The following is a 22776-nucleotide window of genomic DNA, read 5'->3' as shown; positions in this document are numbered from 1 at the left end:
TCCAAGTCTGGCATGGAGGGATGAAGGTTAAAGAAATTGGAGTTCTTGTTGAAAATGCACTGAAAGGGATATACCAAGAACTCTGGCCACAAGTTTCAATATAAGGAATAATTCCTACTCAAGAGTTGAAATGAAAAACGTGTATATTCTGCTAAGAATAACAGTTTGAAGCTAGTAGTAAATTTAAATACAACGTGTAAGTACGATAGTTTTAAGGTAATAGTAAATTTGGACACAACGTTTAAGTACAGAAATAATGTAGTTTCAAATATGCAGTCCAAAACGGAGTATCCGGAGTGTGAATCAGATGTACGACTCGGTAGTGGTGACCAGGACAGGGCCCTGTTTCGGAGTAGACGCCTTCTTCAGCTGGTAATATCAAATAATATGTCAAGATAGATCAAGGTGCTTCAGTACCATAAATCATAAAAATAATAAATTATATACATTCTAAGGTGTGTTAACACATATCATATTTGGTTCCATACCTCGGTTTTTTGAGGACTATAAATCTGTTGGAAGTCTATATCATTTAATTCTTTTATGTTTCTTTTTCGACATGCGTCTAGAAATAAGAATTTCCAAGAGTTATTATTTCCAGTCAAATTATTTGTGAAAAACGGACATCAGGTCAGTGTTTTCTCACCTTAGATAATTGAATCCAAGTTTTCTTGCATTTCTCTGTGCGTTTTCTATTAGGGAGTGAGATCATTGTCTTATATATGTGTCTGTGGGGGAGGGAGGATAAGCTCTCCCTTCTTAAAGGTGTAAACAGAGAAGGGATTTAAAGTCCAAGGTCATCTATGGTGGTTTATTAGAGAAAAGAATTGTAGTCTTGATGTTCATTCAAGCCCTTGGGGGACATCGTTTCAAATAAATGAATATATCGTGCTTCCTGTTGTAACAATAGTCTATCAATATTTCTCCTGGTATATAAATTTACTTTTGGTTTCCAAATAATAAAGAAGACAAAATCATCCTCCGTATGTTTTTGTTGTATATAATGTTCCACCATTGGGGCTTCTAGCATTCTGTTACGGATCCGTGATCGATGTTCATTTATGCGTATTTTAATTGGTCTGGTGCTTTTGCCTATATATATCTTATGGCATGGGCACATCCATGCATATACGCTATTCTTCGTGTTACAGTTACTAAAATGTTCAATCTGAAACTTGAAGCCAGTTCTTATGTTGGTGAACTCCTTTACTTGTACTAGCTTCAAACTGTTATTCTTAGCAGAATATACACGTTTTTCATTTCAACTCTTGAGTAGGAATTATTCTTTATATTGAAACTTGTGGCCAGAGTTCTTGGTATATCCCTTTCAGTGCATGGAGGGATGAAGGGGCAACGATTTATCCAGGGAGATGTTATCCTGAGTTCCATTCTTTGATCGGTTAATCACGGAGGGAACAGAGAAGTCGATTAGAAGCAGGGATGAGTTACCAGCGTGAAGGGGAGGAGAAGAGTCTGCCTCCAGCAGTGAGACCTTCCCATTCCAATGCAGAAGGCACCTTATATGCTGGGTATTGGGGAATTGTTGTTTCCACCTCCATGGGGCATGGCACCGCTAAATTAGAGTGGGTGTTATTCGTCAAAGCTCCATTGCAGGCGATACTTAGGAGCTGAAGTTTAAGTAAGTCCAGCCTATTTATAATTTCTTGTTGTTCCCTCGCTGGTAACTCTCCAAAGGAGGCAATAAGCTCTCTTTCCTCCTGGGGTGTCAAAGAGTTACTGGCACAATCGTAGTGTTTAGTTGTAGGAGTGGAGGTATTTTGGGACTGGCCCAGACATGGGATGTACAGCTCAGCCCTCTTTTGTGGTTCAGGACGGGAAGGTTGTACCGTCTCCTTGATTAATCCCTCCGCTAGGAGGGGTCTAATTATGGAGTCCGTGAAGACTCTCGTTGGAAAAATGCCATAACTATTCAAAAACAATTTTTGCTTAATAATAAGAGAGGGAATTTTTGCAGAGTGGAAAGCCAGCATCATTCTCTGATATCTGTTCTGGTGGATTAATGGAAGCACAGCACAAAGATCTATTTGTGATGTCTCGAGTTTTAGAAGCCATCTGAGGTGCTCTTTAGTCCCATGTAGCGTTGCCCAACTTGGGTCCCTTTCCCAGAAGGTTAGGGAAATCTTCCTTGGATGTAGAATCAGGGATTGGCGATTCAGTGAGGAGTTGAGATTGTATTTGCAGTTCTTCATACGATCAGTGTTTGGTGGCGCTTTCTGCCGGCACAATGGAACATCTACTGCCCCATCTTGGGCTGTCTGTACCGGCTGGTCATCCAGTTTTTGCTGAAGGCTATGCAGCTGAGAGGATAGGCCGTCAATTCTCTTAAATATACAGTTTAGAGTTCTAATTATTAGATGGAGTTGCTCACAACCTGTGCAGTCCGCAGATTCGGCTACCAACACCTCCTTCGGATAGGGACCATCCCCATTTGTGTTACCATTAGCTTTTCCAATTTGTAGCATCTCAGGGGCCTCATCTTTTGATGTTGTTTCAAGGGCAGTTAGAGGATCGAAACGATTTTGAATTGCTATTGAGTAGATACATTTCTCGGGGCCTCTCCCACCTTTAGGTGAACCCTTCCTTGATTGCTTAGGCCTCGGAGAGGATAATGCCTCGTCAGGGTCTCTTGGGCGTTTTCCATGGCCCATAAATCAATTTTGCAGGGGAACCGTCTTGAGCACTGTGCTGGGGAGCTCCTTAAATCCTTTAGACTTCCTCACAAGAGTACTACCACTACCAGGGGAATGGTGCCGTAAAATTACTCATGGTAAGGCAACCAGTTCAAGCCTCTTTCTTCCCCTCTTCCTTGTTCCTAGGATTTTTGAAACAGCCCGGTTCCAGCAGTCGGGCAAACTTCACTTCGCAATAATGCAGTAAGCTAAAAACTAAAAGGAAAGAGCTGGTCGACAGGGCAGAGGATTTATGCCCCGGAGAACCTTTCACTTATCTCTCCCAGTTAGGGAGGCGGCGGCAGTGGTGGCGGCGAGTCCGGGGGGTCGGAACAACCCAGATAAAACAAAAATAACAAGTGGAGAGATATTAAAAGACAGCCAGCACAGCCAGCAGATCATTAAAACTCTCGAATAAAAACAAAGGAAGATAAAAACCACTTAAAACTTTGATGAGGGTAACCGAAATTACTTGGTAACTACCTTCGTCGCCATCTTGATTTTCTCTCAGCCACTTTCTGGGAGCAATCATGATGTGGTGAGCCGTCATCAGGGAGGGGTAGGAGAGTTGCGGGGTTAAGGGAATTCACCCTTTTGATTGTTACATTTGAAGGGCTGAGGATGGCGGCCTCATACCTGTTTAGTCTTTGTATGGTAAAACGTTGGCACCCCTGTAGGTTAAGGACGGTGGCTACAGCATGAGGGACATTTCTAGTCAGGTCGTGCCCTAACACAGTCTCTTGTGCCTTTTCCAAAAGTAACGCTGCTGCTGCCACTGCTCTGAGGCACCCCACATTTCCCATGGCAGTGGTATCTAGTTGGAGGCTATAGTAGGTGTAGTGGTTGGGAGTTACTCGTGCGTAATCCTGCTCCGTTTGAGCATCGGATTGCCTGGTTAAACCCTCCGGACTGCGCAGCCCATCTTAGCGTGGCTGCTCTTAGTCACTCGTAGAATCTGTCTGTGGGCATTTCTTAAAGCGTTGCCAACATAAGAGTTGTTTGACGCCCAATCGTTTCCACCTTTCACTGCGCGGGAGTCTCCTGCGCAGGGTGGGCGTGGGCAGTGGGGTGCTTGGGCTCTCCTTGCTAACTTCCAATGAAGAGTCCTGGAGCCCCTGCACCTCCCTGTCCCGTTGCTCTCCCTGATCCCTGGTGTTACACTCATTCTCTTCCCCTTCTTCCCGGCTGAGTCTCCCTCTAGTGCTTGGACCTTCCCCTGCAGAATCAGAGACCCTCTCCTTCTCCCGTGCCTCTGATGGCAGTTCCCTGACAGTAGGTAACAGGTCTGTTTCTGTTGCGAATTCCTTGCGGCACTTTTAGCAGAATGCTCAGAGTCCCAGGTTCTTTAGTGCAGTATTGTTTAATGTGAGCTAAATATATATACAAATATCTACAGAAGCAGTTCATATAATCAGACAGAGTACCTGCACCTTGGGGCAAAAGAAGACTCCACACTCATCTACACCACTCCACCACCACTACTATTGAACAGGCTTTACTTTTAAACCGGTGACAGCTGAATCATTCTGACCCACAGAGAGTATTGCATCAGCCTGTTGCAAACTGAAGCCTGCAGACTTACTTACACAGCATCCTGTGAATCCCAACAGTTTCTTCCTTTGAAGGGCTGTGTGAGGACATCTGAAGCTACCCCTTTATTTTCATATACAAACAGGGAGAAGGGCAGCCGGTAGTCAGGGAGTCCAAGGGCAGGTGAGGATCTTAATTCTCGCTTGATGGATTCAAAAGCTTCAAGTGCCTCTGCAGACCATTCGAGTTGTTCTGGGGCATTGTCATGGGTCATGGCAGTGAGGGGACGGGTGAATTCTCCATACTGGGGAATCCAGGTGCGACAGAACCCGCTCATCCCGATGAAGCCTCCAAGTTGTCTTTCTGTCTTTGGAAGGGGTAGTTTTGTTATAGCTTCTATCCTGTCGGTGGAGAGGGCACGGGTCCCTTCCTCCAAGATATGGCCGAGGTATTTTACTTCTTTCTGGCAATATTGTATTTTCTTTGGGGACACCTTATGTCCTTTGTACGCCAATATTGTGAGGAGAGCTATGGTGTCCGATTTACAAGATTCTAAGTCCTGCCCACATAGTAAGATATCATCAACGTATAAAAGGAGGGTGGAGCCTCCTGGAAGAGTGACTGTGCTAGTCCCGGGGGGAAGGTTACCGTTGTCGTAGTCAAAGTCCAGTCCTGAGTCACTAGCCTGGAAACAGTTCACAAGGAGCAAGGCGAGGTCCGAAGCAGGAAGCCGGGCGGGGACAGGAACACTGGAAGGTCAGAAGCAGGAAGCCGGGCGGGGACAGGAACACTGGAAGGTCAGGTCTGGGTCCGGGTAGGAGCAGGTACTCAACGACGACGTTGCTTCCGCAACCTGGGACCGGGCTGACTGGCCTTTATCTTCTCTGAGGCCAGGGGCGGTCCCGGCCCCCAGGAGACCCGCCTCTCCTGGCCTTAAGGCGAGCACTCCTCCTGGGAGAAACCAGTTCCCTTCGCCTCTCTGCCCTGAGCCTCTGCAGTTCAGGAGAGGCTGAAGAGTTACTGGGCCCAGGGGGAGACTCACCTGTAGGCACTGAGTCCTCAACCACCTCTGGAGCCAGAATGGATTCACCTGGTGCCTGCTCCTGAGGATCCGGCACAGGTGAAGGGGCCTCAGAATCAAGGCCCTGCCCCAGTTCAGCTGGCCCTGGAGGCAGGGACTCCTGTGCAGGCTGGGATTCCTCCGGTTCATCCTCTGAATCAGATTCCCAGGCCATCACAGTGACATCCAATAGGTCCTGGTGCAGTATGGCGGAAAAAATCGCTGGGGATTCTACGTATCCCTGAGGTAGTCGTGTCCATGTTAACTGGCCAGTTTGCCAAGCAAAGGCAAAAAGGAATTGACTTTCTGCATCCACAGGGATACTGAAGAAGACAGAGCACAAGTCAATGACTGAATAAACTACAGTTCCCTCCGGAATTGTGCTCAGGAGGTGGTGAGGGTTAGTCACTATGGCGTGTCGGGGAATAACAAAGGAGTTTACAAGCCTTAGGTCCTGAACTAAGCACCATTTTACGGGATTTGTGTGGGTCTTACGGACAAGGAGTGGGGGGTGTTGCACGGAGAGGCGCAAGGAACTAGAAATCCCATTTTTAAGAACTCCTCAATCATTGGGGTGAGTCCCTCTATTGCTTCTTTTGGTAGCGGATACTGTCTGGTGCAGGGAAAAGGCAAATCCTTCCTGTAATTTACCTTTACTGGAGTTGCAGACTTCAAAAGTCCAACTGATGTGGATTTGGTTCCCCATAGCCAAGGGAGGACTCCATTCAGGAGTTCAAGGGGGAGGTCGAGGTTCTTGTTATTTTTTTTTAAAAAAATCATTTTTATTGAATGATTTTATGTTACAAAAAACAATACAGCCATACTACCACTAAATATAATTAAGAAATAAAAATTACATACATCGATATTTAGTTTGTTATTTGTTATTTACAGTCTTATTTCCTCCCAAACATTGCACACAACACACATATGTGCAGACACCCACACACTCACACCCGCACACAAAATAAATATTTCCCCCCTTTTATCTTCCAAAATCTTTTCAACTTTGACTTCCTGTCAAGTCCCTTTCCATATATTTTATCTTACATTTGAATGTACACAAAACAATAAACCTTTCTATATAATTTTTCTAATACATTCTGAAAACATAATAAATCCTTAATTGTTGTCCACCTCCTTTTAGTTCCTTTATCACTCGAATGCTAGCACGGACTCAAAACTATTACTGTATTTTTGAATATATCTTCTATAACCATCCCATTTTTTCCGCAAATTTTTGCTTTGAGTTTCCTCTGAGTTTACTAGTCATTTGAGCCATCTCCACCAATTCCTGTAATTTGATTTGCCAATCTGTTATTTTTGGAGCCTCATGATCTTTCCATCCCTTGGCCACAAGTATACGAGCTGCTGCGGTTGCATACAAGAATACCTCTTTTAGATTTTTTGGGATCTCTTTATCTAAAATAATTAATAGAAATGCCTCCGGTTTTTCAGTAAATGTTATCCCCATCATCTTTTTTAATTCTTGTTATCAGCCTCTTGTAAGACCGCTTGAAAGTTGAAAATTGACTCATTGGGCATATGTAGGTAAATTCCCTCCTGGCCACATTGGATGGTGGCATTTAACTTGCAAAGCAGATCCCTTCCTAAGAGATTGACAGGGCTAGACGTCAGCAAGAAAGTGTGTTTAACTGACAAAGGTCCGACTGACACTTTGGCGGGCTTGGAGGGGGGCAAATTCGGGGGATTCCATCTAGTCCCATTATGGTCCTAGTTCCTTCTCCTGGGGCCAAGTGACTATTGGTAAGGGTAGAATATATGGCTCCTGTATTGAGCAGGCAGTCATAGGATTGTCCATCTATCTGCATGGTGCAGATAGGATCAGAGGAAGATAGCTGTAAGGTTGGACAGAGAAGAAGAAGAAGAAGAAGAAGAAGAGTTTGGATTTGATATCCCGCCTTTCACTCCCCTTCAGGAGTCTCAAAGCGGCTAACATTCTCCTTTCCCTTCCTCCCCCACAACAAACACTCTGTGAGGTGAGTGGGGCTGAGAGACTTCACAGAAGTGTGACTGGCCCAAGGTCACCCAGCAGCTGCATGTGGAGGAGCGGAGACACGAACCCAGTTCCCCAGATTATGTGACTACCGCTCTTAACCACTACACCACACTGGCGGGAAAAGAGGCGGGATCTGCTTCTGATTGTCAGTAATCACTGTATTCTTCCATCACCATCTCATGGGAAGAGTTTGCAGAGTGATTTGGGTGGTTGAAAGGATTATTACTATTAGGTGGATTCCTGGGTCGCGGTCTGGGAGGAGGAGGTGCCATCTGGGTTTGCGCTTGAGAGGGTCCATACATAGGACCCTGAACTTGGGGTTGGTTGACTCTCTGTATTCCGGTCTCAAGGTCTTTGGGTCTCTATAGTCTGCTCTCCTGGTTCCGGACTCCTGGAGGCCGGTCAATAGGGGGCAATATCTTTTTATATGTCCCATCTCATCGCAATGGAAACAGGTGCCCCTATCTGGCTGTTCATACCCCCTTCCTTTTTGCTTTTCCCTGCAAGGGGGAACCCCCGGTGGCCTAGGCTAGCACTCGTGGGAGCTCTGGTTTTTGGTCCTTCCTTTTCTGTTCATCCCTTGAATTAAAGACGAATTTCGCAATGGAGAGGATCTCGTTTATTGTTTTTCCATCATAGCCGAGGTGTGCGTTTAACGCCTTTCGTATATTGGCCGTGGCTTGATCCTTAAAAAACCCTTTAACAATAACTTCGTGTTGTGGGCTCTCTGGGTCTATTCCACCCCACGTTTTGATTGCAGAACTATCGCGTGTAATAATCAGAGGGGTGTTCGTCGGTTCCTTGTAGGACGGCTTGGACTTTAGTCCAATTTACAGTCCGCTGTCCTGCAGCTTGTAAGCCGTCTAGGATAGCCTTCTTGAATATCTTTAAGCCCCACATGCCAACGGTGGTATTATAGTCCCAGGCAGGGTCGTTGACAAGGGTTTGGGTTGTCAGTGGGGCCATGGAAGCGGGTTGGTCTGCTTGGTAGTCGGGTCTACCCAAAGCCTCCCCCACTTTTACTAATATCTCCCTCTTTTCAGCTTCGTTGAAAAGGGCCCCCAGTAACATGTGTACGTCTGCCCATGTCGGGTTGTGGGTGGAGAAAATAGTAGCTACCTGTCGGTGGCATTTATCAGGGTCATCTCGGAGGGAAGGCATTTTATCTGACCAATTCATTAGGTCCGAGGTGATGAAAGGCTGATGGGTGAAAACCATACGCGGTGGGTCTCCTGCTCTGGCTGGGGGTATGGGCAATGCTCTGAGGGGAAACACGTTCTCTACGTCTCCATTAACTAGGTTGTCTCTATTTCGGGTCCGACTAGATACTGGCGCATCCCCTTCCTCATCCAGTCGTCCCCCTTCCTCATCCAGTCGTCCCCCTTTAGGTAGGCCTTTTGAGTTCGGGTCAGCAATTTGTATTTTATGTGCGGTTTCCTAACTTGCCAGATATACCTTATCAAGTCTTTACTCCATTCCTCAAGGCATTTAACTTTATGATCAGGATCATTTGGAAGAGAAAAAGCATTTTGGGGAGTACACTCATTTTAATTACTGAGATTCTTCCCCCAAATGACAACTTTAACCTGGTCCAAATCTCTAAATGTTTTTAAATTTCTTTCAAAGTTTTTTTTTTATAATTATCACTGAAATGATTAATGTTCTTTGTTATTTCAGTTCGCATTTTTCACTATCTGTAAACCCAATTTTTCCTACAATATCTTTTTCTCCTGATCCCGAATATTTTTAACCATGAATTTGGTCTTTGTTCTGTTTAGCTTAAAACCTTGCCAGATTCTGTTATCTTTTCCAATGCTTTAGGGATACTCAACTCCGGATCTTCCACTGTTAAAATTATGTCGCCTACAAAGGCTTTCAGATTGAAAACCTCTTTTCCTGTCGTAATCCCTTTAATTTCTTCCTTTCTCAGTTCTGAGTTGAGTATTTCCAAAGTTAATCTGAATATTAGGGTAGAGAGTGGGCATCCTTGTCTTGTGCCTTTTTCTGTGGGAATATATTCTGTTTTCCTGCTATTAATTATCAGACTGGCTTGTTGTTTCTCATAAATAGCCTTTATGCCCTTGGAGAATCGCTCTCCCATTGTTGATAGATCTATTACTTTTCTTAGAAATCCCCAATCTTAGAAAATTCTCGATTATAAATCAAGAAGTAGAATGGAAAATAAAAACTTAAGGCAAAAGAATTTGCTAATAAATCTGGGGAATTATTGGCTAGGCAATTAAGAATGGAACAGAGGCTTCCCTAGCCTCACACTCAGCCATTTCTATCTCCAAGATTGTCTGGTTCTAGCTCCGGACAGTCTCCTGCAGGCACTGCTCCCGCTCCAGGTTCTCCTCCCTCTGGAGGCTCTCTCTGACCTGTGCTTGGCTGTCCTTCAGCTCCGAGTCCAAGGCACTGCAAAGAGAGGTCAGATCCTGCAGTAGGAGCAGCAAAATGAGCCCGCCATGCCCTTCTCAGGCTGCTGCTCACTCACCTGGCCTGCCCCTCCAGCTGCTGGTTGAGGGTCTTCAACTGATGAAGCTACCTCTCCAGCTTCTCCTCCCTCTGGACCTACTGGGAAGAGTTGCTGCGATCACTAGGCCTGTGCTGTTTTGGTTTCTTGAATAGAGAGTTAACTTCACTTAGTTTTTCTTTTATTGCTGTCCTATGTTTGACTCCAGCTCCTGACACAAGTTCATGGCCTGGTGTTCCAAGAAGGACATTCTCATGTCTGTCCTGAATTAACCTGCCTGCCCAGGTCTCCCTGGACTTTCCCTGAGTTCTAATATTGTGTGACAGAGGCTGAGAAACAGCAAACCAGGTCTCATTTCTTCCTCTCCACAACAGCCAGCGGTGACTACAGTATATCCTTCAATAGGCATAGCAAACCACACATTATCAAACAGACACCGTGTACAAATTGTGCAAAATACGAGCTCAACATAACAAGGTTTGTCCCAGTCAGATCTTTAACTCCAGAGAAAATCAATTTACATATATAACACAATACAACACTACCACATCACCGATCAATTAAGAACCACTAAATCTCTTTATAATGGCCCAGTCTTTCTACATGGACAGCACTCAAAAATTCAGCCACTGTTAAAGTAATTTGATCATTCCTGTCCGAGAGCAGGTCCTGAAATGTTGGTAGCATAGAATTGAGCCTGTTGAGTTGTAAGGCCCCTAATAATTGTCTTCTGGCAAAAATGCCAAAATCACAAGAAAAGAAAATAATGCTCCAAAGTATCGGGTTCCTGTTTACTACATTTGCCGAGACACTCTGGTTTTGGGAGAGCTACCCTAACCATTCAGGGAGAAGTTACAGATAGGTAGCCGTGTTGGTCTGCTATAGTCAAAATAAAAAAATTCCTTCCAGTAGCACCTTAAAGACCAACTAAGTTAGTTCTTGGTATGAGCTTTCGTGTGCATGCACACTTCTTCAGATACACTGAAACAGAAGTTGCCAGAAGATACACTTTCAGAAGATACACTGCCAGAAGTTGCCAGAAGATACACATTCAGAAAATACGCTGAAACAATTGTCCTTCTCACCCCTTGCCTTTTCCTGTAAGACCTATTACAGTCGTTAAGAGTCGTCAACAGGCTCATCTCAGCTATCTGCCAATCTCCCATTCCCACCACCCTTCTGAGTAATACCCCTCCCCACCTTCTCACTATATAGAAGGATCTGGCAACTTCTGTTTCAGTGTATCTGAAGAAGTGTGCATGCACACGAAAGCTCATACCAAGAACTAACTTAGTTGGTCTTTAAGGTGCTACTGGAAGGAATTTTTTCATTCAGGGAGAAGATGGTCTGATGTGGTCTGAAATATAGTCAGCAAAGCAGGCATCATCAGAAAAACGTGAGCCACAGGGTACTGTCCACCTCTGGGCTGTCCTGTAATTTTGGTTTTGTCATCTCCTCCCCCCCCCCCACACAGGGTCCCTTCCAGGTGTTCTGGACAACCACACCTCCCCCTCAGCCCCAGCACCACATGGTCTTGCTTGCTGAGGGGTGCCAGGGGGCTTGACTTAGACCTTGAAACTTCCATTTCAGAAGTCCAGAAGTCTCATTTGTGTGGCTTCATTCCATGGATTATAGCACACTGGCCACTACCTCCCAGGTATCACCAGTAATGTTTAGTGTGTTGAGCTACTTCACTAACACAGAATGCGCAGTGAATGGGGTGTAGAAATAAGAAAGTTGCTCAAGCCTTTGCAGATGACTTGGTACTAACAATAGATGAACCATTATCCAATGCTGAAGTATCAGAAGAAATAGAACAATTCAGACAAGTAGCAGGTTTTAAATTAAATAGAAAGAAAACTAAAATGTTAGTTAAAAATATGAAACAAAATTTGGTGGATATGTTGCAACAGCAGATTGGTATAAAGCAGTTAAAAAAATATTTAGAAATTTGGTTAACATCAAAGACTATAGATTGATTTCAAAATAATTATACAATGATGTGGAACGGAACTGAGAGATCTGGAAGTATGGAGAAGGATGAAACTATCTCTGTGGGGAAGGATATCTGTTATCAAAATGAACGTGTTACCAAAAATGTTATTTTTGTTTCAATCAATTCCAATAATCAAGGGGGCAGTGATATTTAAGGAATGGCAAAAAATAATTTCAAGATATATCTGGCAGGGGAAGAAACCAAGAATCCAATTCAAATTGTTAACAGATGTTAAAGAGGGGGCTTTGCCTTGCCAGACTTGAAATTATATTATGAAGCGTCTTGCCTCTGTTGGTTGAAGGAATGGATGTTGTTAGAAAACAGATTTGTTGGATTTAGAAGGTTGTGATAATAGGTTTGGTTGGCAGGCATATCTATGGTATAATAAATAAATACAGTTTCAATTAACCAATTATTCTATCACATTCCTTCCTGCACCAGGTGCAGAAACTAGCTTCCATTTTAATTAGGCAAAAAATCAAGAGACCACAGGTGAAACCAACCTGGTTTCTGAGTAGCATTATTGACCACTTTCAGATAAAGAAAAACCAAGCCAGGTTGCTTGACTTAGACCTCGAAACTTCCATTCCAAAAGTCCAGAAGCCTCATTTGTATGGCTTCATTCCATGGATTATAGCACATTGGCCACTACCTCCCAGGCACCACCCGTAATGTTTAGTGTCCCCCCCCAAAAAACCCCCACCCAATTAAATTTGTTGCCCCTTTCCCTGCCCCGCTTCTCAACCAATCGTTCCTCAGCGCGGGACAGTGCAGAGCTGGTAGGCGGGTGGGATGTTTGCAAAACCATTTGCTGTGGCTGTGAGGTCGATGTCCTCGGGGTTGTCGGGGGACTTGAGCGTGAAATGTTGCAGGATGGAAGTCAGGAAGACAAAGAGCTCCATGCGCGCTAGGCTTTCCCCGGCACAGATCCGTTTCCCTGCGGAGAGAATCAAGCAGCACTTTATGGCTTTAGTCTGGTGTTTGATGGTACAAATTTAATTTATTTATTTTTTACAAATTGTTATTTGTTTTTGTGGCGATCACACAGGGCCCCTGGACGTTTGACGGTCTGTTGACCCTGTGCCACCACTGTGATTGCTTTCTTCGCTGCCACCAACCCGTTTCCCTTGGAACTTTGAAGTGTCAGGCATAGCCCTAATGGCTTTAGCCCAAACGTAGCAGAGTTTTCCTGCACAGCGAAGAAGCTAGTTGAGGTGGAAATGACTAGTCAGCTAGACTCAGAATAACTATTTACAGGATTTATTAAAAAGGAAAAAAAACCAGCAGAGTTTCTGTATACAAAGCAAAGCAAATAAATCCTTTCTTTCTCTCTCTCTCTTAACCATACACAGCACTTCTACTCCTTCAACACACCTAACACGCCAAACTGTGCTAGCATTCCTAGATAACAGAGTTGAGTGCTGGTCGTTAACCAATCAGTGTAAATAGTTTCTAGGTCAAGCAGACCTTGGCTTTCTGCCAAGAGTAAATTGACACTGCCTTGAGTTAATTGTGTGAAGCCAGAATCTGTAAGTTTTCATGAGAATCAATTAACAGAAACTGAACACTCAGGGAGTCCAGACAGTTGCTAACATTAACAAATAATCAAGTTTATTTATAGGCATGGGCAAGCTTATGGTTTCAGTTAATTTTACTTGGCAGTTTCTTAATCTTAGTTCCTTAACTGTCTGTGGTCTGTGTGTGTGGTTTGGGAGCTGCACGGCCAGGGAAAAAACAGTGCTATCCAGGGTTGTAAAGACTGCAGAGAGAATAATTGGGTGCACTCTTCCCACCTTGGATCAAATTATGCTTCCAGGGGCCATAAGAAAGCTGCAGAGATAGCGCAGGATAGTGCGCACCCGGGAAATGATCTCTTTCAGCTTCTGCCTTCTGGAAGAAGGTATAGGGTTATAAAGACCAGGACTAGCCGCCTGAGAAACAGTTTCTATCCAAATGCAATTCTGGTTCTGAACGCAGCAGAAAGGGTCTCTATAGTATAGTGTATTTTAAAATGGGGTTTCAGAGTTTTTAGGGATTTTTGAATGTTTTATGTAGTTTTTATGTAGTTTTTCAATTTCATTGTTCTGCATGGGACAATGACAATAAAGATATCGTATATCGTATATGCGTTCCTAACAACTTCAAACTGCTTATTCCAACTATCTATCTGACTCCACCTAACAACCTCTCACTCACTCACAACACAACTCCACCAACCCACAGACTTAACCTCCCTCTTCCTTCTTCAACTCCCAACCCTCAACTGACTTCCGCACAGCTTCACTCTCACTCTAACTCCTCCTATCAGTTTCTCTCTGGCCAGTCACATCACACTCATTTAACCCTTTCCTTATGACCCACCTAGGAGGCAAACGCCACAGGTTTTTCAAATTAAAAATTCACAGAGATGATGATGTTGTGGTTTAGTCGTTTAGTCGTGCCCGACTCTTTGTGACCCCATGGACCAGAGCATATATATTTATATATTTATATATTTATATATAAATATATATAAATAAATAAATATATATTTATATATATATATATTTATATATTACAGAGATATATAAATAATTAAAACAAGATTCCAAGGAATCTCCTGGACTTCCATCCTCCCCTTTGAGGGTCTCATTATTAATCATTTCCTCCCGCATCTTTTATGATACTCCAAATCATTTGCCTGCTCCATTATGCCCAGAATTCAACCTTAAACTACAAGTGATATTCTAATCCTACTAACAATTTTAACTGTTTACAATGGTCTTTTAAGATAAGTTGTAAATTTTCCCCATTCCTTATTAAAAATTTGGTCTTCCGATGGTGCAGAAGTTATCCCTCTACAGTGGTACCTCGGGTTAAGTACTTAATTCGTTCCGGAGGTCCGTACTTAACCTGAAACTGTTCTTAACCTGAAGCACCACTTTAGCTAATGGGGCCTCCTGCTGCCGCTGCACCGCCGGAGCATGATTTCTGTTCTCATCCTGAAGCAAAGTTCTTAACCTGAAGCACTATTTCTAGGTTAGCGGAGTCTGTAACCTGAAGCGTAGGTAACCCGAGGTACCACTGTAGATTATGAGAGGGAGATTTGAGGGATGAAATAGCATTTCAGTCAGGCCAAGTACCCCCACCAAATAACCTATGAATACCTCCCTCCTGCCATCCTCAACCCAGTACCTGTGGAGAAGGGCATGAAGGCATCATTCTTCTTAAAGCGACCCTCTTCGTCCAAGAAGTGGGCTGGGTTGAAGTTCTCGGGGTCACTGAAGCATTCGGGGTCTTTCAGCACAGAGGTCAGCAAGGGAATGACATCCGTGCCCTAGAGGCAGGTGAGAGAAGGGAAGGACAGAGGTGGGTTGGGATCTGCCACAGCCTTAACTCAGAAGGCAACTGGAAGCCTCTTAAAGGTAAAGGTAAAGGGACCCTTGACCATTAGGTCCAGTCGTGTCCGACTCTGGGGTTGCGGCGCTCATCTCGCTTTATTAGCCGAGGGAGCCGGCATACAGCTTCTGGGTCATGTGGCCAGCATGACTAAGCCGCTTCTGGCGAACCAGAGCAGCGCACGGAAACGCTGTTTACCTTCCTGCCGGAGCGGTACCTCTTTATCTACTTGCACTTTGCCATGCTTTCGAACTGCTAGGTTGGCAGGAGCAGGGACTGAGCAACGGGAAATCACTCCGTCGCGGGGATTTGAATCGCCAACCTTCTGATTGGCAAGACTAAGAGGCTCAGTGCTTTAGACCACAGCGCAACCAGTGTCCCTCTACAGAATTGTAGAGTTGGAAGGGACCCAAAGGATTGTCTAATCCAACCCCCTGAAATGCAGGTTAAAAGGTAAAGGGACCCCTGACCATTAGGTCCAGTCGTGTCCGACTCTGGGGTTGCGGCGCTCATCTTGCTTTATTGGCCAAGGGAGCCGGCGTACAGCTTCCGGGTCATGTGGCCAGCATGGCTAAGCCGCTTCTGGCGAACCAGAGCAGCGCACGGAAACGCTGTTTACCTTCCTGCCGGAGCGGTACCTCTTTATCTACTTGCACTTTGACGTGCTTTCGAACTGCTAGGTGGGCAGGAGCAGGGACCGAGCAACGGGAGCTCACCCCTCGCGGGGATTTGAACCGCCGACCTTCTGATCGGCAAGTCCTAGGCTCTCTGGTTTCACCCACAGCACCACCCATGTCCCATCACTCTTTATTTAGAAGCATACAAAAACAGAAAAGAAAAAGCTACAGAATCTAGCTGCATGCTTGCAGCTTTCTGTCTCTAACAAACCAAACTACCTTGCTCACTTTCTCAGACGGACTGCTCTCGGCAGCCCCCAGAGAGCATAGATCAAAGGACAATGCCCGTGTCATGTGGGCAGTGCACCCAGTTAATAAGAATGCTCCTGGAGTGTTAACTCTTAACTGTCCAGAACCATAACAGTCATGAAGAAGAAGAAGAAGAAGAAGAAGAAGAAGAAGAAGAAGAAGAAGAAGAAGAGGAGGAGGAGGAGGAGTTTGGATTTGATATCCCGCTTTATCACTACCCTAAGGAGTCTCAAAACGGCTAACATTCTCCTTTCCCTTCCTCCTCCACAACAAACACTCTGTGAGGTGAGTGGGGCTGAGAGACTTCAGAGAAGTGTGACTGGCCCAAGGTCACCCAGCAGCTGCATGTGGAGGAGCGGAGATGCGAACCCGGTTCCCCAGATTACGAGTCCACCGCTCTTAACCACTACACCACACTGGCTCTCTCATGAGTCATCATGCCTATGTGGAGACCTCGACCAATAGCAGAGTTGTATCCAAGGCCCCATATCTCTAGGCAGAATACCTGCCTCTGCTCAGTCTTCTTGGCCTTTGGCCAACTCCTTAATTGCTTCTGTGGGAAGCTATATCAAATAGCATGTAGTCAAAAATCCCAACATGGCTCACCTTAGGCAGCGTGTAGCCCCTGAGCTGCACCGTCCGGGTCAGGGCGTGGGGCAGGTTGGTGGGGATGACGTCACTAAACCTCTGGATCTCGTGGATCACCGCATCCGTGTATGGCATTTGGGCCCGCTTCTCCACCGCCGGCACGCGGTCCCTCCCGATCACATCGTCGATCTCTCGGATCACTTTTTCTGCAGCAGAGACGGGCAGAGGGTAGCGTTGGGCTCCCGTTTATGCTACGCGTGGAAATGCAGTTTGAAACTGGTTTTAACCCCCAGCCCCCCCCCCCGCACTCTGGAATTTTGGGAGACTGCTCAGAATTAGCCATATCCACATAGGGAGGGGAGAATCTTTTCAATTTCAGTTTTCCAAATTTCAGTTTTCCACATCAGTTTGCAATAATAAAAAATAAAGTGTCACCAACATTTCCTTGTGAATTTCTCCTAATACCGTATACACATTTGCATGCAGACCTTTTAAAAAAATGCATAAACTGTCCCGAATATAATGCATCTTTTGTTTATTTTCGCTATTTTTTAATTAATGTTTCTGCAAAATTACATTGTTGCACATTCTATCGTTCTGTATAGTACATTCCAAATTATATGCCATATATATGTGTCTATCTGTGAACTTATATTTCCCTTGTTTCTACCATTGTGACCTCCCTCCAGACCAGCACGGCCTCTTTTGTTTTTCATTAAGAGAGTTTGGATTTGATATCCCGCTTTATCACTACCCGAAGGAGTATCAAAGCGGCTAATAATCTCCTTTCCCTTCCCTTTTAAATTGTGTTATACATAGTATTTACTTATTCCCCATAAGTCGTCTTTTCTTATTTTTTACTTGACTTTACAAACTTCAGTCAATACATATCAATAGTTGTGTTTTGGAACAACGTTTTGTCATATATTCTTCTACGCATTCCCAGTCTTTTCTCAATTTCTGATTTGATTGGAATCTAATAGCTGCTGTCATTTTAGCCAGTTCCATAAATTCACAGCTTGTTTTGCAAGTCCGCTGTTGGAACAATTTCTCCTTTCCAGCTTCTAGCTATTAGTATTCTGGCAATAGCTGTAGCATATAAAATCACTTTTTTTCTTATCAGAGAGGATGTCTGGTGTAACTATACCTAATAGAAATGATTCTGGTTTTTCCTCAAAAGATGTTTTAAACATCTTTTAATTCCTCATTTATGCTACTCCAGAATTTTTTTATTTCCCCACATCCCCACCATACATGGTACATCGTTCCTTCTTTTTGCATCTCCAGCACATATTTTAATTTGTATATCTTGGGAGTCATGTACCACCTGTAATTATTATTATTAATTATTATTATTATTATTATTATTTATTTATTTATTTATACCCCGCCCATCTGGCTGAGTTTCCCCAGCCACTCTGGCGGCTCCCAATCAAGTGTTAAAAACAATACAGCGTTACATATTAAAAACTTCCCAGAACAGGACTGCCTTAAGATGTCTTCTGAATGTCAGGTAATTGTTTATCTCTTTGACATCTGATGGGAGGGCGTTCCACAGGGCGGGCGCCACCACCAAGAAGGCCCTCTGTCTGGTTCCCTGTAGCCTCACTTCTTGTAATGAGGGAACCGCCAGAAGGCCCTGGGCTCTGGACCTCAGTGTCCGGGCTGAACGATGGGGGTGGAGACGCTCCTTCAGGTATACAGGAGCTCAGTACATCACCTTCATCAGGTTTTCTCACTGTGTAGCAAGCAGTAAATCTGATAGCTTGTTTCCACAATTTCCCCCATTGATCCATCTGAATGGTATAACCAAAGTCTTGGGCCCACCTGATCATCACCTCTTTTACTTCCTCATCTTTTAATTCCCAATCTAACAATAAATTATAAGTTTTGGATAGTAATTTCTTTGTGTTTTGTTACAGTTCTTTCTGTAATTTAGATTCTTTAGCAATGCCAATTTTCTTATCCAAATTTTTGTTGTTGTTTAATCGTTTAGTCGTGTCCAACTCTTTGTGACCCCCTGGACCAGAGCGTGCCAGGCACTCCTGTCTTCCACTGCCTCATGGAATTTCGTCAAATTCGTGTTGGTAGCGTCGAGAACACTATCCAACCATCTCGTCTTCTGTCGTCCCCTTCTCCTTGTGCCCTCCATCTTTCCCAACATCAGGGTCTTTTCCAGGGAGTCTTCTGTTTTCCTGAGGTGGCCAAAGTCTTGGAGCCTCAGCTTCATGATCTGTCCTTCCAGTGAGCACTCAGGGCTGATTTCCTTCAGAATGGATAGGTTTGATCTTCTTGCAGTCCATGGGACTCTCAAGAGTCTCCTCCAGCACCAGAATTCAAAAGCATCAGTTCTTTGGCGATCAGCCTTCTTTATGGTCCAGCTCTCACTTCCATACATCACTACTGGGAAAACCATAGCTTTAACTATACGGACCTTTATTGGCAAGGTGATGTCTCTGCTTTTTAAGATACTGTCTAGGTTTGTCATTGCTTTTCTCCCAAGAAGCAGGCAGATGGAGAAAAAGAAATCTCTGCCTTTTAATTTTGTGGCTACTGTCACCATCTGCAGTGATCAGGGAGCCCAAGAATTAAAGATGTTTAATTGGTAGTATTGCAACCAGTCTGTGCAGTGTTGTTTGATTTCCTCAAAAGTTTTCAATTTCAATTTGCCATGTTCTTCTTTTATAATTGATAACATGTAGCCCAGTTTTTCCCCATTTTTTTTAACTGAGAATGCCTCCAAAGGTGAGGTCCACCACAGAATTATGGGTTCTAATAGAGCTTGATATTTTATCCACACTTTATATAATGAACTCCTAATTATGTGATTTAGAAACCCTTTATCCATCTTAACTTTGTTATAGACAAGATAGGCATGCCATCCATACCTATTATTCCAGCCCTCAGTATCCAGTATATCTGTGTTAACTAACTGCATCCACTCTTTAATCCAGCATAGGCATGAGGCTTCATAATACATTCTTAAATCTGGAAGAGCAAAGGACCCCCCCCCCATCTTCTGGTTAGTGTGTTTCACTCTTTCTAACTAGCAGAAGGGTGAATGATCAGTTTGGACTTTGAAATTATTCCCCCACAAGTAGGGACGGAGTTTGACCCAAGCCCAAACCAAAGCAAGACATTCCTTTTCAACAGTGGAATAATTCTGCTCACGTGGTAGCAATTTTTTGCTCAAATACACAACTGGACGCCAGGCTCCCCAACCCAGTCTGGCTAGCATCTGTCTGTACTACAAATGGACGCGGCTGGTTGGGTGCAAGCATCACTGTTGAGCTCATTAATCCCTGTTTTAGCATATCAAAAGCACACTGACACTCTTCAGTCCAGGCCACCTTAACAGGTTTCGTCAAAGGGGTGGCAAGGGTTGCAAAATGGTTAATAAACCTTTGATAATAATTCACTTGCCCATCCAACCTCCAGCCGCCTCCAGACACTCACACAGGACCTTCACTGCCTTCACTGGTTCTGATTTGAAAGAGAGGTAGAGCTGGGTGTCATCCGCATACTGATGAACACCCAGCCCAAACCCCCTGATGATCTCTCCCAGCGGCTGCATGTAGATGTTGAAAAGCATGGGGGAGAGGACAGAACCCTGAGGCACCCCACAAGTGAGAGCCCAGGGGTCTGAACACTCATCCCCCAACACCACTTTCTGAACATGGCCCAGGAGGAAGGAGCAGAACCACTGAATGACAGTACCCCCAGCTCCCAGCCCCTCAAGACGGTCCAGAAGGATGTTATGGTCGATGGTATCAAACACCGCTGAGAGATCCAGCAGAACTAGGAAACAGCTCTCACCTTTGTCCCTAGCCCGCCGGAGATCATCAACCAGTGCGACCAAGGCAGTTTCAGTCCCATGATGAGGCCTGAATCCCGACTGGAAGGGATCCAAATGGTCCGCTTCTTCCAGGCGTGCCTGGAGTTGTTCAGCAACCACTCGCTCAATCACCTTGCCCAAGAATGGAAGATTTGAGACTGGGTGATAGTTGGCCATCGTGGCCGCATCTAAAGATGGTTTTTTAAGAAGTGGTTTAATAACCGCCTCTTTCAGCGGGTCTGGGAAGGCTCCCTCACAGAGGGAAGCATTCACCACCCCACGAAGCCCATCGCCCAGTCCTTCCCGGCTAGCTTTTATAAGCCAGGATGGGCAAGGATCAAGGAGGCAAGTGGTTGGTTTCACTCGTCCAAGCAGCCTGTCCACATCCTCGGGGGTAACAGATTGGAATTGATCCCACACAACTTGACTAGACAGGACTCTAGCACTCTCCCGCCCCGGCCCTGCTCCCACGGTGGAGTCTACCTCTTCTCAAATCTGAGCGACTTTATCTGCAAAAAACTTTGCAAAGTCATTGCAGGAGATCATGTGGCCCCTACTGGGCCCTGATGGAGCAGGTGGTTCCGCTAAACTGCGAACCACCTGAAAGAGTCTCCTGCTGCTGTTTTCCGCAGATGCAATAGAGGCGGTGAAGAAAGTCTTCTTCGCCGTCGCTATCGCCACTTGGTAGGCTCGACATTGAGCTCTAACCCGTGTCCGGTCAGATTCAGAATGGGTTATCCGCCACCGGCGCTCTAGCCGTCTCAACAATTGTTTCATTGCCCTCAGATCCGTGGAAAACCACGGGGCTGTCCGGGCTCCATGCAATCGGAGAGGGCGCTTTGGAGCCAAACAGTCAATAGCCCTGGTTAACTCCACATTCCAGCGGGCCACCAGGGAATCAGCTGAAAGGCCATCAACATGGGATAAAACATCCCCTACCACTCTCTGGAAACCATTTGGATCCATTAAGTGGCGGGGGCGGACCATCTGAATCGGTCCCACCTCCCTGCAGAGGGGAAGGGTTGCGGAGAAGTCCAGTTGCACCAGGAAGTGATCTGACCATGGTACTTCTTTGGTTTCGCTTTTACTTAGTGTCAGATCACCAACATCCATAGAGGTGAACACCAGGTCTAAGGCATGCCCGTGGCTATGAGTTGGGCCAGACTTATTCAGGGACAGCCTCATGGAGGCCATGCTTTCCACGAAGTCCCGAGCGGCCCCTTGTAAGGTCGTGTCGGCATGGATGTTAAAATCCCCTAGGACAACCAAACTAGGTGTCTCCAGGAGGACATCCGCCACGACCTGAAGCAGCTCGGGCAGGGAATCCTTGGTGCAGCGGGGAGGTCGGTACACCAAAAGGAATCCTGTACTGCCCCTATTGCCCAACTTCCAGAACATGCACTCAGAGAACTGGGTCTTTCCAATAGGACGCCTGGTGCAAACTAATGACTTCCTAAAAATCACTGCAACCCCCCCTCCCCACCCACAAGGCCTGGGTTGCTGTGCGTAAGAGAAACCTGGTGGACAAGCAGCGGCAAGGACAGGCCCATCTGCTTCATCCAACCAAGTCTCTGTCACACATGCCAGGTCAAGTCCTCCATCCACGATCACGTCATGGATGGCAATGGTCTTATGAATCATTGACCTGGCATTGCACAGCAGCACCTTCAGGTCATGTGGGTATCCCTTGCTGATTCCAGTATCCGTCCGGTCAGGACCAGACCTGGAGGCAGGGATAGTCCTCAGACAATGACTAAACCTGCCTCCTCTGTAATGGCATGGTCTGGTCTTAGCGTAACTCCTCCTCCTACCCGTGATCACTGAGATCGGTTGTCCCAGTGCATCCCCTCTTGTGGAACATGCCCCAGCCATTTTGTTGACTGGGACCCACTCCCGGCAGCCCTGACCCCTCCCCTTAAGAACAAAATAAAACCTTCAAAAAAAGAATACAAACAAAAAAACTGTAAAAATTACAAATACATTAAAATCAAACAAATTCCCAAGCCCAACCAAACATCCATCCCACCCCACCCCCCACATACAAAAAAATCAAAAGGAAAAAAGAAAATTTTAAAACATTTTTAAAAGAACTCTGCACCCCTCCGAGTCCTCCTGGACAGCAGCAGCAGCAGCAGCAACAACAACCGTCCTTATGAGGCCTGTCAGGCCCCGCCCTGGGTCAGGTGGTGAGTGACAGGAGCGGGACCCTCAGGCACTCACACAGGGGAATCCTCCTGGGTGGCAACAGCAGTCCTTATGAGGCCTGTCAGGCCCCGCCCT

The 22776-nt window shown here is 45.4% G+C and overlaps 1 protein-coding gene and 1 long non-coding RNA gene across 2 annotated transcripts in view; both read right to left on the bottom strand.

The window, feature by feature from the left end:
• Window positions 1–277: 277 nt before the first annotated feature.
• Window positions 278–821, bottom strand: LOC310712962. The gene is made up of 3 exons (XR_014529045.1): window positions 647–821; window positions 489–565; window positions 278–369 (listed from the first exon to the last, which is right to left on the bottom strand). It is a non-coding gene; the product is annotated as an uncharacterized lncRNA (long non-coding RNA).
• Window positions 822–11605: 10784 nt separating this feature from the next.
• Window positions 11606–22776, bottom strand: part of LOC310712839 (cytochrome P450 2G1-like) — a 41894-nt gene continuing 30723 nt past the window's right edge. The window contains exons 7-9 of the mRNA XM_083516248.1: window positions 16680–16867; window positions 14944–15085; window positions 11606–12706 (exon numbers count right to left, since the gene is read on the bottom strand). Coding sequence (XP_083372374.1) covers window positions 12525–12706; window positions 14944–15085; window positions 16680–16867 — 512 coding nt within the window. The 3' untranslated portion in view covers window positions 11606–12524. The remainder of the gene's footprint in view (window positions 12707–14943; window positions 15086–16679; window positions 16868–22776) is intronic.

Source organism: Podarcis liolepis, assembly GCF_965112155.1.
Source record: "Podarcis liolepis genome assembly, chromosome: 7".
Classification (NCBI taxonomy): domain Eukaryota; kingdom Metazoa; phylum Chordata; class Lepidosauria; order Squamata; family Lacertidae; genus Podarcis; species Podarcis liolepis.
Note: the sequence above shows the minus strand (reverse complement) of the source record. Positions and strands in the feature narration are given on the sequence as shown.